The sequence below is a fragment of the Macrotis lagotis genome, chromosome 1 (genome assembly GCF_037893015.1).
Source record: "Macrotis lagotis isolate mMagLag1 chromosome 1, bilby.v1.9.chrom.fasta, whole genome shotgun sequence".
NCBI lineage: Eukaryota > Metazoa > Chordata > Mammalia > Peramelemorphia > Peramelidae > Macrotis > Macrotis lagotis.
The window spans coordinates 599428856-599446701 of NC_133658.1; the positions used below are offsets into that span (position 1 = coordinate 599428856).

General features: G+C 32.4%; 1 protein-coding gene across 1 annotated transcript in view; it reads left to right on the top strand.

Moving 5' to 3' along the window:
* WDR33 (WD repeat domain 33) overlaps positions 1–17846 on the top strand; it is a 109319-nt gene that overhangs the window by 40514 nt on the left and 50959 nt on the right. Inside the window, exons 3-7 of the mRNA XM_074214920.1 lie at positions 1243–1311; positions 2876–2980; positions 4915–5010; positions 5204–5355; positions 7103–7200. Of these exons, the coding sequence (XP_074071021.1) occupies positions 1243–1311; positions 2876–2980; positions 4915–5010; positions 5204–5355; positions 7103–7200 (520 nt within the window). The remainder of the gene's footprint in view (positions 1–1242; positions 1312–2875; positions 2981–4914; positions 5011–5203; positions 5356–7102; positions 7201–17846) is intronic.

Here is a 17846-nt window from a genome sequence, read left to right on the forward strand (position 1 = left end):
GAAGTTTAAGATAGTGAATTGAGATAAAGATTATTGTGAAGAGCAATGATGAGTAACAAGAAGAGCTTGGGAAGGACATAGGAACTTGAATTAAAGCCATTCATTAGCAATATAGACTTGGACAATTTTTACAGAATTATTTTGTACTACAGTTTTCAGATTGTGTAATGATATAATTGGATTAGATGATATTGGAGTATTTTGTAGTTCAAAGTTACTACAATTCTAAATTAACCCTGCTAGGCAGTCTGAAGTTGGTGATACTGAAATATTGCAAAAATGCCAAAGGATACAGATAAGTTGATGAAAATGATGCATTTTTAAATGTGAGAAAAACTCAAGACTATTAAAGCTATTGCTGATATGGTTTTATAAGAGTCTCACTTTTTTGGTAATTATTATGTACATCACTTTTACAAGAGACAAAAACCGTAAAATTTAGTGAAAAAAACCATTTTGCGGTATATCTTTATGTTAGATCAAATTCATTGTCTCAACTTATCTAAACAGTATCATAGTTGATTGTTTATTAATTTTTTAAATTTTTATTCATTTAAGGTGATGGGTTTAAGTGACTTGCCAAGGTCACACAGCTGGGCAAATTATTAAGTATCTGAGACCAGATTTGAACTCAGGTTCTCCTGACTCCAGGGCCAATGCTCTATCTACTGCATAACATAGCTGCCCTGCTTATTAATTTTAGAAAGATCTTAATACATTTTAAAAAGGGTAGAATTGAAGCATGGTACTCAATAGTCACTATGATTTCTTTCCCTCCCTTTTGCAAGGAGAAAACACTACTCATCTATATACTTAGCTATATTGTTATTATGTTTCATTGTTTTAAATCAGGGGTGGGAAACCTACAGCCTTTGGGCCATATAAGGCCAGTGAAAGTATTTGGTCTGGTGCTACCAAGGCAGCCTTGGGGCAGGGGGTGGGGAATGGATTCAAAATTCACTAAATCTAGGAGCTTTATAGGGGTGAATTAATTAACACATTCAGCCTATAAATGATGTTATAAGTATCCAAGTGACCCTTGGCATAAAAAGGTTTTTCCACTCCTGTACATTAAAAAACAAACTGTCAATAAGTAAATTGCAAAGTATAGTTTAGCTTTTTGCAATCTCAGTCCTATTTTTTTCTTCTATTAATACATATCCTTTTATTTTGCTCAGGATTCACTGGAATACAGAAGGGAATATAATCAACTTTATTTTTTTTTTTTTTTAATAACCACAGAACAGAGTGTGGCAGAGAGACCAACGAGATATGCGAGCAATACAACCTGATGCAGGATATTATAATGATGTAAGTATCATTTTATCAGAATCCTAAAATAAGGCATCCTTAAGTACTTTCAACTTTGAAGGTATCCTAAGAAATTATGCTTCCTGGTGATTCACCATTCTGGTTACCAACTTAAAACTATCCCCAAAGGATTATAAAACTATGTATTGACTTTAATCCAGCAATACCACTGTATATCTATATCCCAAAGAGATTAAAAAAAAGGTGGGAGGAATGGGAGGAGGACTATTTTTTTTTGTTTTTGCTAGGGTTAAGTGACTTGCCCAAGGTCACATAGCTAGGTAATTATTAAATGTTTGAGGTTGTATTTGAACTCAGGTCCTCCTGACTCCACCCTGGTGCACTATCCACTGTGCCACCTAGCAGCCCCAGAAGGACCTATTTGTACAAAAATCTTTATAGCAGCTCCTTTTGTTGAGGCATTGAATTGAAATTTTAGAGGATGTCCATCAATTGGGGAATGGCTGTACAGTAGTGGTATTTGATTATAATGGAATTTTACTATGCTATAAGAATCATGGGCATGGGAATCTCAGAAAAATCTGTGATGACACATTTAAACTAATGCAAAGTGAGCAGAACCAATAGAACATTGTACATAATAAAAGCTGTACTGTATGATAATTACCTGTGAATAACTTAGTTATTCTTAGCAAAATAGTGTTCCACTACAGTTCTAAAGGACTCATGAGGAAAAATGCTATTCACTTCCAGAGAATGACTTGATGGAATATGTATGCAGATTGAAGCATTTTATTTTTTCATGTATTTTTCTCCTTTTTAGTTTGTCTTTCAGAAATGACTAATATGGTAATATATTTTGCATGGCTGAACATGTATGATCTCTTTCAAATTGCTTACTGTTTCAGGGAGGAAAAAGGACAGGAGGGAGAGAGAACTTAGAATTCAAAATTTGTGAAAAATCAATGTTAAAAATTGTCTTTATGTGTAATTGAGAAAAAATAATTACTTAAAAAAAACACAAAGCAATGTTCTTGGGGCAGCTACGTTGCTCAGTGGTTAGAGCACGGGCCCTGGAGTCAGGAGTATCCAAGTTGAAATTTGGCCTCAAACACTTAATAATTACCTAGCTATATGGCCTTGGGCAAGCCACTTAACCCCATTACCTTGACCAAAAAAAAATGTTCTTCAAATATGTTTAAAAACGTATGGAAGATATAGTTATTCTTATCATGAATGGACCAAGTGGTGTTTCAAGGGATGTGTAAGGTGAAAATTAAATTTCATTTTCCAGAATTCTTTAGAATATGCTGGCTTTCTTGCTATTAAAAAGGAATTAAATAAGATTTAAATATTTTAGCTTTTTTTTAAAGCTAATTTTATATTATTGATGGACTTTTATACCTTAATTTTTTAACCTGTTTAGCAATAATTTGACCCTAATTCAAGAGACTGTCACATCATATAGCAGTTCTTGTAAACCTTATGCTATGTAGAAATATTTTAAGGAAAAAGAGTAAAGATTATGAGTTTTACTGTTTATTTGCTAGAGTTATATAGCTTATATTGTCCTCTACTCTTAAAGTGCTTTTTTCTTTTGTAGCTGGTTCCACCTATAGGAATGCTGAACAATCCTATGAATGCAGTAACAACTAAATTTGTTCGGACGTCTACCAATAAAGTTAAATGTCCAGTATTTGTCGTTAGGGTGAGTATTCTTTTAGGTGTTTGGGTGACTGCTCTTAATCTGGACATTCCAATTTATAAATGATTTTTTAAAAATGAGCAGCTTGATAAAACTTTAAAATGCTTCTATTTAGTTTCTTTATTGATAATTTTTAATACCTTTCTACTGAAGTTAATAATCCAGGCTAGTATTAAATTATAAGTTTGCAGATATAGCATTGTAGGCTAAAATTAATGAATTGCCTTGTTTGTGGAGAAAGGGTTATGGCTTATCCCAGGAGGGTATGGATTATTCCGGCTTCATAGCTACTTCCTGTGCATTGTAGGATATAGATTCTTTTCTGACCTTTTTCTTGATGTTGGTATGAGATGTATGAGTCAGCTGCTGTTAACTTATTTTATTTATTTATTATTTTTTTTTTATTTTGCAAGGCAAATGGGGTTAAGTGGCTTGCCCAAGGCCACACAGGTAATTAGTAAGTGTCTGAGACCGGATTTGAACCCAGGTACTCCTGACTCCAAGGCCAGTGCTTTATCCACTGCTCCACCTAGCCGCCCCCTGCTGTTAACTTATTTTAATAGACCTCAGATTTGCCTTCATATGCATGTTACTTATTTGGCTAAGGGATACCTGGCAGTATTGACTATGTGATATGGTTGTGAACCTTGGAGTATGTGAGGAAAATGTCTCCCCATATGAAAAGTAACACAAAAAGCTTAGTTATGCTGAAGGATTTCTTTGATATGTTGATTTTTGTCTGCAAAAAGGAAAGGAAGAGCATTCATTTATTTGTGTTATATTGTGTAACCTAATACTTTGAGAGATTAACCAGCAAAAGGAAGGGACAGAAATGGAGTGAGTGCTTTTCAATATTAATGATTAGTTAGCAATAAAATGAAACAGGCATTGCAAGAATCAGAACTATTCATGAGAAAAAAGAATAGACACAACAGTAAGAATAATGCTATTTAAGGAAAAAAATGGAAAACTAAATAATAAATAGGCTGAAGTGGATTAATTTTAGGACATACAATCCTATATATTTTACTATTTTTGAAGAGGTAATAGGAAAAAATACTCAATTGAAAAATTCTACTCTCAGGTATCATTTAATATTGGGTCAGGGTACCCTATGTCTGATATATTTCAGAGGTAAAAGGAAAAATAACTTGTGGTGATAAAATGGTTAAATTTAAGATGCATAAATTATTTTGCTATTCTTGAAAATCTCACCTCCTTACTGTGCTGGATAATAATTTAGTTGTTCTAGTCACCATAACTATTGTTTTAAACCAAGGCAGGTTGTTATACTACTAATCTAGTATTACTACACTTGAATACCTATTGAAGAGGTTTTGCCAGAAATTATATATTTGGCTAAATTTTGAGTGAAAACATAAATTAATATGATTTATAATTTTATTGTAATAAACCAACACTATTTCATAATGTATGTTTTTTTAATGTTTCTTCCCAAAACTGGGTTACTACTAGTTCTAGAAAATTAAGTTTTCTTAGAGTTCTTGAATTTTGTGGTTGGCCATATAAGAACAAGCTGTAAAGATAATTTTTGTATTAATTTCTTTCATGAGATGGTCTTTATTGATTCTCATATATATATATTGCATAAGTTTATTGTGTAATTTGTAAAAATATAATCTATATCCTGTTTGTAGATATGCATTGTACAAGTGATTTTAAATATAATGTGAAACTCATTTTTAGTATATTTCACTGAATGTTTTAAGTGAATAGACTAAAGCAATATTGGTTAACATAATTTCAAATAACTGCAGTGCGAAGTATTTTTAAGCAAAAGCCAAGGTTTTCTATTTTTATCTTTTACTTGGGAAGAATGTAAAGATGTTTAAACTTTAATCATGAAACAGCAAATTTCTGGGGAAGTTTTGACTTTTTTTAACCCATTTCTTTTTTTTTTTCTTCCCCTTCCCCAGTGGACTCCTGAAGGTAGACGGTTGGTTACTGGGGCTTCTAGTGGAGAGTTTACCCTATGGAATGGACTCACTTTCAATTTTGAAACAATATTACAGGTAACTGTATTGATCAGAAGGCGGTCCTTGGACTATAAAGAATGCAAAGTGTACTCATTTTACATAATTTTAGAACGTAGACCAAGATTAAACACTGCTGTAACACAGAATCACAGTATGTGCTCCTTTAGGTTTTGTAGATCAGGTAACTTTGGAAGAAGTAGTATCTAATAAGTTTTTTGTGATTCCACAGGCTCACGATAGCCCAGTGAGGGCCATGACCTGGTCACACAATGACATGTGGATGCTGACGGCAGACCACGGGGGATATGTGAAATATTGGCAGTCCAACATGAACAACGTCAAGATGTTCCAGGCACATAAGGAGGCGATTAGAGAGGCCAGGTTTATACACAATATACCATTTTCTGTAGTTCCTATTGTCATGGTTAGACTGATCTCTAATTGTATGCTGGGTGCAGAGATGCATGGGCTCTGTCAGATTCTGGGAAACTTTGTGCACCGTAGAAAAAGAATATTTTCCTTTGTTTTCACATACTCAACATTTTGCTGGCACCTTTCTGAAGTAGTATTGTCCCAGTATCCACCTCTGCAATATGTTAGAGATGTATTGTCTGCCGCATTTTGCACTGGTATTCTTTTCTTCATATTTATGGTTTACAATGTATTTAAGTTATTCCTTTTTGATGCTCATTGTGTAAGACAAGAATATTTCATTCTAAATAAAGAATTCAGACTTTAATAATCAAAATGAATAAAATATAAAAGCCTGCAGAAATAAAACACCTACATAGTTCTCAACAAATGCAAGAAAAAGGCTTAGGTGAAGAACTGGTTGGCTTGGTTATTCCAAGACTTCAGATAAGAAGTTTTAGTACTAAAAATCCTCACTGATAAACTCTCTGGTTGTGGAAAACATTAAAGGATTAATGAATGGGTTCTTCAAGGTTTGAAATTGTAAGCAAGCAAATCATGACAAGAAGATTGTAGGACATTTCTCCTGATTCACTGTTGATATATCAGTAATGAAAGTGTATTTTTTTTAAAGTAGAGTTTAAAATGATATTTTCAGCAAGCTGTTAAATATAATCTTTCAGTATGTACAGTAAAACTGAAGAAATGTTTCATATTTGAATCTGAAGAATTGCTGCAGCCTCAGAATAAAGTTATGCAGCATTCCTTTAGGTTGGTGTGGCCCTTGTGTGATAGAAGGTTGACATTGTTACAAAAACATCACCCACGGCAATCACTCTTTTTTCCTTTTGTGTCTTATGGAGTAGTCAGATAAATGTACCTGTGCTTAATTGTCTGGTTTAGTGTCATCCATACACTGAATTGCCACATCAGTCCTCCTTAGTTAAAACAGTGATACTTTTGAAATAAATTAGGGAAATTTGGTAAACTTTAATCGCACTGAAAAGGAAGTGACTGCCTTTCATTTGCAGAAGTTAGTTGGGCTTTAATCACAATTCCTTTCTCCTTTTAGAAACACCATAGGAAGCAACCTCTATAGGATTTTCTAAGAAAGAGATGGGGAACTTCTTCATACAGACATTTTCAAATGAATTAGAAACATTTTACATAGGACTCTTTAGCAAACACTATACAACTGTCTTCCTACTTCAACTTATATTTTTTTCCATAAAAACATACTGAGCATTGTTATTATTACATATTTCACAGTGGCATGTTTTCAGAAATATTGCCAAACTATATAATTAATTTAGTTCAGCTTGTTCTTGTGTCTTTTTGTATCTTACCTCCAATCCCTCCTCTTGCTCTCCCATCTTCCCCACTCCCTTGTTTTTTTGCTGGCACCAATGGACAAAGCTATATTTTGGGAACATGCAAAATTAGTTTTAAAAGAGTAAATTGTTAGGCCACTTTTTAAAATAAATTCTCAGAATAGAGGATTGAATACTAGGAAGCAGGAATAAATACTCCGCTGAATTCATCTTTTGTTAAGATGTGCCTTTCAGCTGGAACCCTTCTCTAACGGCACCATTATTGGCTACTTTCCTTTCATCCTGTTAATAACACCATACAGTATTTTATTTTGCCCTGTCTGAGAAGCACAGATAATCTGTTAAATGCTGACTTCTTTCCCCTGCTGTGTGTCTTCATGTAACAGTTTCTCACCCACGGATAATAAATTTGCTACATGCTCTGATGACGGAACTGTTAGAATCTGGGACTTTCTACGTTGCCATGAGGAAAGAATTCTTCGAGGTATGTGTATCAACAGTACTGATTGGAATTATTTAAATAGGGAAGACACTTCTAGCTAAGTAATCACACTACAACAGTACCAACTCTTCTCCATTCTACCTTTAAACTCTTAGGTATAATCTTTAAGGGAAGCAGAACTTTGAGTAGTACACAATTTTTTTAAAGTCCCACTTTTCAGATTTCCAGTATTTTTTTTTCCTTAAAGTTAGTTTGGTCATGGAGTTGGGTACAAATATATTTTCACATTAGTTGCCGTTAAATATACCTCTTATGAAGGGGATCTGATTACTTCCTGTTTCTTACATTGGGTGCCATTTTTATTAATAAACACTGAATATCAACATGCTGATGATGACATTTTATTCTGATTGTTCACATTCTCATGGCAATAACTCTTCTAGAAATATTCTCACAAATTTTATTGCTTGACAAATTTTATGTTCCATTAACTACACTTTTCTGTATTGATGCATAAATTAAAGCAATTAGTTTTCCATGCACCACATTTGGGCCACATATTCTTCAACTTTGCTTAATAGTCACTCATAAGTTATGTAGAACACTCTCGAAACTATCATTTTTTGGTATTTTAACACTACTGTATGAATTTTTTATTTCTGAAACCCCCTAATGCTTGGTCAGCCTTTATAGTGACCAAAGGGGATGGGGCAACATTATTATTAAAAATGAAATCTTTTTCACTGCATTGTATATGTTGTAATAGATAGCTCTGCACATTTACACACAGATACTCAAACTGGATCATATAAGCTGTATCTTGTACTAGTTGGTTATAATTCTGGTCCAGAAGTTTTATTTTTTTATGAATATGGCCTGAACAACTTATACTGTTTTAATCATGGTCAATAAAATGCACTTTTTACTATAAGTTTAAAATCATGGATAAATAAAAAAAGACTGGGCTAACAGAAATTGGTGTTCAAGATTTTCATTTCTGTTCATGGTTAATTTAATGTAATTAATTCCCTTGTGAACAGTTAAAAGAGGTCCAGCAATTTCTTTTGTGAATTGCCTTATACAGTTCAGACAAGGAAATATTGTTACTTTTTAATCACTAAAATTGTTAGATTTTACTTTATATTTACCGAACAATAATTCCATACTAGAATAAGAAAAATATCTTCAATTTGCATATTGTTTATACACTATTATGATTATGTAATTATTAAATTTTTCAGCAAAAATAATTTTAGACATCATATTTAAAGCATGTATTTATTTTGGCCTATATATTGTGACTTGTTCAAAGTCACTGAAGTATTTCCTGACTGTTAATGGTACAAGTATGCTGCATTTGGATTTGGAAAACCTCAGTTCAATTCCCAGCTTTGCTGTTTAACTAAACTGTTACCTTGAACAAATCACTTCTTTTCTTTGTTTCATCGTCTCAAAAATGATAATGTTTGTCCTTCATTTTCAAAGAAGACTATGGCATTAGGGAGGTGATGTCATGACAAGCACATGCATTGGATTTGAGTGAGGCAATTCTGTGCTAGGTCACCAGCCTCACCTTCTCCTTCAGAATCATCTGGGTTCAGTGACCAAATATGAATCAGGATGATTGGTGATGACCCTGGATGCAAGGCAATCAGCATTAAGTGACTTGCCCATGATCCCACAGCTAGTAAGAATTACTGTCTGAAGCCAGTTTCGAACTCCTGCCCTCCTGATTCTAAGACCAGTGCTCTATCCACTGTGCCACCTAGCTGCCCCTCTCTAAAATTAAGGAATTGAATGGAAGCCTCTGAGATCCTTTTGAGCTCTAAATCTAAGATTCCCAAATCTTACTCAAACATTTTTTTTCTATTCTGTTCTATTTTCTTTGTCAGTAGTGCTCTTAATTCTTAATTTTAAGTACATATGTTAAATGAAAGAGTTTTTTTCTTTAGTGATAGATCAAAATGGAAATAACTTTTGAGTGAAAGTTGAATATAAAACTAGATTTGTTTTAACTGTGGACTAGAATAGCAGATGAGAATAATGTACATTTTTTGGTCTGTACCTGTGAACCTCATCGTTGGAGGGAATGATCCATAGATAATCCTTCATAAATGCAGATCAGCAACTAATCTATAAATTATAATCTTAAAAAAGTTGCTTCTGGTCCTGAGAGTATAAGGACCCAGGAAATATATCAGGTAAAACTTGAACTTGAGTCTTTTTGACTCCAACCTGGTATCCTAAATATTATTCCATGCTGCCCTTAATAGAAAATATATATATATATATATATATATATATATATATATATATATATATATATATATATAAATAAATTTTTTTTCCTAAAGAAGATGGGCTACTGTGATCTCCTCTTCATCCAATGTCTCCAGTTGATTTTTCTCCCTATTTGACTCATAATGTAAGCTCTGATAGAGGAGGCTATGAATGTTATCTTGAAATAATACTGTTAAGTTTTTCTTTTCTTTCTTTCATCCCTTAATTTCCAACTTCTATTATGAACATTTAAAAATTGATTAAAAGCCAAAACTAATCTGAAGAGATTTTCCTGTTAGTATTATGATTTGCACTTTTATTTCTGGTAGATTATATAATGTATGATGAAATCAGGTGTAAGGGTAACCAACTACAAAGGTTTGGGAAATCACATTTTTGCTTTGATAGTGTCCCAAGTAGCCTATGCTGGTTTTATAATAATAGCTTCTATATATTTTAATAACATTCTTATCTTTTATTTTCATGATTATAGTTCCAAGCTTCAGATTTGTAGGGGCTCTGAACTACAGACATTGACAATCATTGGGACACATGGTTTCATGTTGATTATTATTTTTTTTTTTGGTGCCCTTTTTGAATTTCTTTGTGCTGAAGTGAAAGAAAAACAAATTATTGAGGAGAGACTCTTTAATATTTTTCACACCCTTGTATTAATCTAGGCCTCTAAGGAAGAAAATAATACAATTTCTAATATATTATTGCCTAGGTTGATCCCTATGTAGGCAAAAACTGATTTAAAAAAAAAGAAAAATTTGTTGAACAATCTCTTTTACTAAATAGTACATTATATCATAAACCAATTCACTGCCCACAATCCATGCAAATCCTTTTCATTTAATACACATTTATTGTTATGTTTAAAATACTACTGAGGAGAAAATGATTAAATAATTGTTTACCCTGAGAAGTAACTATTTTGAAAATTTGCCTGTTACTCAGTTATGTATTTGATGCTAACCTAAGCAGACCCTTAGTTTAGTAACTTAAATTCAGAATTTTCTTCAGCAAAATAGTTACTAGGATTCTGCTATCTATTAATTGCTCTGTGAAATTCAAGGTAATTAGTAAGACAACCCTTGTCTACAGTGAGCTTTCAATAGTCTAGCAAAGGTAAATAGTACATAGCTAGTACTTTTATGATAATTGCCTTGTGAGTGGTTACAGACATGATGTACAGGTGTAGTTGTCAACCCTTAAACCATCAGATTTTTCTGAGATGAACAGTAAAAAGAACAGAAGAAACAATATGGAATCTTCAGCAAATTCTGAATTATCTATAAATTAGAAAGTTCTTATTCTTGGATACTTTTTGAATATGAATAACAGACTTGTTAAAAAAACATCGTAAGACTCATATTTAAAGTATTTGGCATAACAAATAGAATAAGATCATTTGCTTTATGAACTGACTTATATGGCTCATTAGTGAATAGTAAATATTTGTTGTTAAATTAAGTCTAAAATAGTTATTTCAGTAGAAAGCCATGTTTTATATTCTTTTCATTTTATATTTATGAGAAATTTAGGAAGAAATTTGAAAGATTATTTTTTCTTACCAAACTAAGCTTACAATATTTCTTCCTTGAACACTTTCAGATAAAGTCATATTAAAACTGTTGTTTATTCCATGATAAACTTCAATTCCTATCTCATTTTTAGATTTAACAGTCTTAGTGCCAAGGTATTGACGTATATTTTGGCTTATATTTTAAGTGAGATTATAATAACATTGGAAATTGCTAAACCCTAAAATTTATTAATAATATTTTGTAACCTCATCATGTGCAGATTTTTTGTATCTAATAATAGTCCTCAAAGCTTATTTTTCACTGTAGTTTTACAGAAGAGGAATTAATAAACCCCTATCCATATGTGAAACCTATAAGAATTATTATTGGTATCTTTCTGCTTTGATATAAATAGATGCTTCTAATATATTTGAAAAGTTTTCTTAAATACATTTAAGGTACCTTCCCATATATCTTTAAAATTCATTGATAACATTTTTATGTGTTTTGTGAAAAAAAAATTAAGCTCCTATCCAGATCACTGAAATAATTTGTATGTTCAGAAGTAATCAGATTTCATTTTATTATGGCATTTACTGTTTTATAATTTGTTTCACTAACAGTGAAAGAAAATACACTTTGGAGAGGAGGGAATATTGTTAATCTTTTGACATTTTCTTTTGGCTGTCACATTTTTCTTTGCCAAATAAACAAAGTAGGGAATTTTGCATTTCTTCCTTTTTCTTACAATAAAAATGTTCAATATTTTGTTCTTTCATATTTCTTAAAATACATAATTATCTTTTGAAGTTTCTCTTGTATGCATAAAAACTAGACCACCAAAGCACATTTTATTTAACTCAGCCATTCTTGCCCTTGTGTGACCTGCTTAAAAGGCATTCTAATTTTAAATGTTAGAACTAAAAAACATTTAGCAATGACTGCAATGATAAAACTTACCTGTTATTTCAATGTGAAATAAAGTAACTGACATTTAGGGGAATAACTGGTAGATTTTGGGTAATTCATTTTAAAATAAATCCTCTTTCTTAGAACATTTCAGAAAAATAGAATATCGCATTACCTAAAGCTGTCCTGAAGGAAATACTATCTTTTTTCTCCGTAATTGCAGCCAGAAAAATTTTTTTAGTTAATTTTTTAAAAGGTCACCTAAATTGTAAACTTGGGCATTTTGCCATTGTTGTCATTTGTGTAGTTTTGGAGTGTTTTATGTGCTGATTAATTCTGTAAATTTCTTTGATACTTTGTGGTCCCTTGGTTTTTCCAGGGAATGTTTTGGAAAATATTAGTGCAACCTAAACATATTCTCTGGTGAGTTATAATTTGATGGAGATATGGCTGACTATGCCCTGTCTCTTTTCTACCTTGCAAACTTCTTTTTCTGTCATTATAAATTTACACAAAAGGTGGAACTCTCCTTTTGAGCCCCTTTCATCAACCAGTCTACTGTTTTTGCTGGATTCAATTCAGTTTAGTAAATAGTATCTATTGTATGAATTACAGTCTACTTGGGGCACACTACAATTATCTGAAGTTACTTGAATTATTTATGTAATGTGTCTTTCTTTTTTCCTGGCTTCCTTTTCATGATTATGGAGTGATATATTTAAAGACCTATCCCTTACTAATGTATTCACAATTATCTTGATTTCCTTTTCTAATTTATTTTCAGTATTGCATCTGGGAGCTCCTACTTTTTTGTCATGTAGCAGATGTTCACATCTCTAGGTATACTGTTTAATAGGTAATTTGGAGTATAGTAGAGAGCTTAGCTTTGAAGCCAGAAAAATCTGGGTTTGAGTTCCACCTTTGATTCTTACATTCTATTTGATCTGGGCCAGTTTCTTAACAGTTTTCTGGGCATGTCTAAGAGTCTAAATTGCCAAATATTTTGTGCTGCATTAGTATGTACCTGGATTTCACTGTACTTAATGAAATCACAGGTTCATTCCCAATCTCTATGCACCTTAGAATTCAGTTTGGCAGGTGTAATAGGTCAAGTGATCTTGGAACCCATGTGTAATCTTTGAGGCATAAAAGAAAACACAAGTGATGCTGGAAGACTGGACATGAAATTCTAACATTTCAAAAGAAGGTGAAAAGATGGCTTCTGCAATCTGATGAGCAAGAGAGATTTCTGTCATTAAACAGGATGATTTAGGTATAACTTGGAAGAGAAGAGAACTTTAGTATATAGATTTGGGTTTACTAGGTAAATAAAGTGAATCCCATCACACAATATTTATTTAACATTTCTTATATGCTAAGCATTAAGACTATCTGGACAAAAAAACTTGAACAGTCCTTAACCTCAAATTGCTCAGATTCTGTAGAAAAAGACTATATTAATACATTTACAGAACAAATTGATGCAAAATAAATTCTCCAGTTTATATGTTTTACTATTTATTTAATTGTTTTACTATTTGAACTGAGAGCTTTTAAAGATTGTGAAAGGTAACATAAAAATGGAAAACATTCTTGGCTTAGTGGGGATAGCCTTTGAAAAGGCAAAGAAGTGAAATATGCAGTGTTTATGCTGTGTCACATATAAGGAATAACAAGAAGGTAGATTTGGCTAAACCATATTGTACATGTAATGTGTAGGGTGTGGAAAGTAAGGTGTAAGAAGAAAAAAGGAGATTAGAATCAGGTTATGAGGGAATGCTAGACATACTTGTATTTGATTTTAGAGTTAATTGGGAAGCACTAAAGTTTATTGAATCTTGATGCCAGAGTTGTGCTTTTTATTATTTTACTTTGACAGATTGAGTGGAGAAAATGGATTGGGAGCTGGGGTGATTCTCATGCAGAGAGACTAATTAATTACAAGACACCCAAGTAATCTAGGAAAAGGAGCAGAAAGAGCCTAAACAAGGATCATGTTCTCTCATGTGAGAGAAAGAGGCAGCTAGGGAGAGCTTGTGAAAGTTAGATTTAAGAAATGACCAAATACCTAGATGAGAGAGTGAGAGGATGCAAAAAAAATTAAGGTCGTGAAACTAGGTAACTAGAGGAAAAGTAAAATAGGCAAGTTACAAAAATAGGTAATTTCAAGGGGAGGGGTAATGAGTTTAATTTTGAGCATGGTGATTTGAATTTAATAAAAGTACTTAACCAAGCCTTATTAATACCCTAGTAGCCTGAAATATTTCCTGAATAATATAGCCATAGCTGTTTTAACTATCCCAAGACTGCCAGAAAGGAGATTTTTAACTGTTCTATTGATTTCAATTTAATTCTGTTAAAAATATTTATCCACATATCAAATAAGTTGTAGAAGATTAACTTTCAAAAATTTATGGATAGTATATATACCTGACAAAATCAGTTTGGAGTTAAGAGCAGGGTTCTTAATCTAGAATCTGTGAACTTTAAAATATCAAGTTTGATATGGACTTATAATTGGTTTCCTTTGTAGTCATATCCCTTATTTTATTTTTACTTTTTGTATGGGTTAGTGGAGTTAAGTGACTTGTCCAAGGTCATACAGCTAGTAAGGATCAAGTGAGGCAAGATTTGAATTCACATCCTCCTGACCCCAGGGCCTGAATTTTATGCACTGCACCAGCTAGCTGCTCCCAAGTCCTTTTTTGTATACATTTAAAAATTCTGTAAAGGGGTCAAAAGGGCTCATCATGTTTCCAGAAAGGTCCATGACTCAAAAGCGTTAACATTGGTCCTAGAACAAGTTGAAATTATATTGTCATAGTCTACCCTTGCTTTAAAAAAAAAAGTACTATCTTAGCTTTCATGAGACTTGACTTTTAATGAAAAAGAAATAAGCCCAGCCAAAAAAACCCCAAATTGTTAATTAATCCCCCTCATATTAAGCAAACAATGTGACAGGAAAGCAAAACAAGCTAATGTGATCTTGGGCAGAAATGTGATTGAAATCCCACTGAACTTTATTGTAGTGCCATATATATCTTATTCCTGTTTGCCTGTTTTGGAATATTACCTTGGTTTATATTTAGAGATAGAAAGCTAGGAATATGAAAGTGGATACAGAGTTTTCATATAAATATTAATTGAAACATTTCCTGGGGAAATTGTTTAACTTTCTATAGGGGTGTGTGTGTGGTGTGTGTGTATATATATTTAACAGGGTTATTATGGGGGAATGGGATAAAATTCATGTTCTATAGGATCAAAAGTTACTACTACATGAAACAGACTGGATATGCCTCATGGGATTGAGTTTGCTAACTTTTGTACCACTCTATTTTTGTTGGGTGCTGAGGCTCATTAAGATCCTCAAATAAAAAATGTAGCTTCAGAACAGTATCAACCCTTTGAACAGAGTAATCTTTATTGAAAGAAATCCAATAATATGTTAGTTTTTTATAGTACTTTTTTCAGTTACATTTTCTGTAGTTTTAGTTTATTTCAAATTTGTTATGCATCATTTTCCTTTTAATTTAGCCTCTTTAATTTTTTATCCTCCAAGTTCTTTGCACATATATTGCTATTACCTTTTTCTCTTATTTTTTGTTTTCTCTCCCCCCAATAAAATTCCCAGTATTTCATCATCTTTTCTGGATTTTTGACATATTTATATGAATTATTTTTTCCTTTTGAAATCTGTTTCCTTCATTTTGAAAATGTGTAAGGTGGTATTTACCTTTTAGTACTGCTATATTTTAATTTTAGTAATTAAAACACTTTTTTAAAACTTTTTGCAGGGCAGTGGGGTTAAGTGACATGCTGAAGGCCACACAGCTAGGTAATTATTAAGGGTCTGAGGTCGGATTTGAACTCAGGTCCTCCTCACTCCAGGGCCAGTGCTCTATCTGCTGCATTACCTAACTGTCCTATTAAAATATGTTTAAGTGATACATTGTTTAGTTTTAATAGGCAATCAGAATCCAGATAACAGATTCATTTTAAAGACTGCAGTGGGGTGGCTAGGTGGCTCATTGAATAGAGCACTAGCCCTGGAGTCAGGAGGACGACCTCAGACCCTTAATAATTACCTAGCTGTGTGGCCTTGGACAAACCACTTAACCCCGTTGGCTTGCAAAAACTAAAAAAACAAAAAAAACTGCAGTGAAATTGACAATAAACTTGTATAGATGTCAACTGCTTGTCAGTTCCTTAGACTATACTTCATCTAATTGTTACTTTTGTTTATTTGAGTATTTTTGTTAAATTCTTGTTAATGTGTTACCTTTACTTTTAAGTCAACATTCAGTGTACCTTAAAGAGTTCTACCTCATTTCTTTGCTAGTTTGTATAGATTCATGAAATTTTTCCACTTTTCTATTTACAGAACTGTGACCCTTTTGTTCAAGTTAATAATCCTTTCTTTTGAGATTTATTCAGAAAAGTGGGATTATTGGTTTGCATGGTACAGTTTTATGTCTTTAACTTGAAAAATTCATTTAAAATGCTCCATTTAAAAATTAGGAACTGTTAGTCTTCTAGAACCCAGTTTTAAATCTACTGGCCATTTAGCATACAGACTTATAGTCTTATTGTACTGTTCAATCAAGTACAACTACTTATAATAATATTTCTTGGTAAGTATATGTATACTTAAAATATATATGTGTATATATATATATATATTTAATTTAAGCTACATTATTTAGAATTTAAAGACATTTGTAGAATTGGGGTTAGGAATTATTAAATGGGATACTTGTTACCCAGGTGCTAAGTCAAAAGATTGACCTTATCAAATAGTTTTATTTCATAGAATGGTACAAAAGTATCTTTGTTAAATTAAATTTGTCCAATATTAGCTATAGATTTCACTGAAAATTGTTTCCATATCCTTTAGTAAAAGTTAAAAGGGCAAATGAAGGCTTCAGTAACCTTAAAGCATCCTCTAATGCTCTAAAGGGATGCTCTAATATTTCCCTCTTAGGTCGGAGATTGTTTCCTGGTCCAATAAATTAAAGTGAAATGATTTTCCTGTCAGAGTCAGTATTTGTTGGAGATGGAACTTGAACCTAGTGCTATTTATATGATACGTCTCAGGTGACAACATAAATCTAAAGAAATCACTCAGCTTGGTGTTCAGTCCAGTCAGTGTTTACACAGGCATAATTGAGATGCCATGAAACTGGTCAATTGTTTCATCTGAAGTTGTGGACTAGAGTCCCAGTTCTTTCATAAAACTACCAAGGCATATCTTCCTGTAAAACTTTCTATGAGGCATGCCTCAAAGTCCTCAAGAGGAAGACAACTAAGGGATCTGATTAACTCATAATCAAATCATGAGTAATTTGAGGTTTGACTAATTAGGAAAGAGACTAGAGATTCAGTTCATTTTTGATTACTCAAATTATAAGCTCCTTGGGGGCAGGGGCTACATAGATTATATTTATAAAGCAGCTAACATAGCCCTTGTTACTAAATATATATTTCTAAGTATTTTGTGGTATTGAGATCCAATTTTTGGTTTTTTAATATCACATAACCTCATTGGTGTTATTCTTAAAATGTTCTAAAATTTAGGACTTAAAGTACAAATTACTTATCGTTAAACATCCTTTAAATATAAACTCAGTGAAGTATTTGGCCCAATTTTCTGGAAGGAGGACCAATAATGTTAGCTTAAAATTAATAAAACTGAATTTAACTTTATAATTTCATCTTAACATTTTTTTCTTAATTTTGAAATGGACAACCTAGTAGTACAACTTTTTCAACTTTTTTCCCTCACATCAGGAGACATCTGAAGGAAAAGTACATTGAAAATTCAACTGAGAAATCTTATCGAAACCACTGTACTTAAGTACCCTTGCAGTGGCAGACATTTGTTTGGTTTAGTTAGGTTTTTGGAAGGGACTACACTTATTTGCCGGTTCAGAGTCAGAGTTTTAAGGACAACTTAAATTTTTGAAGCAT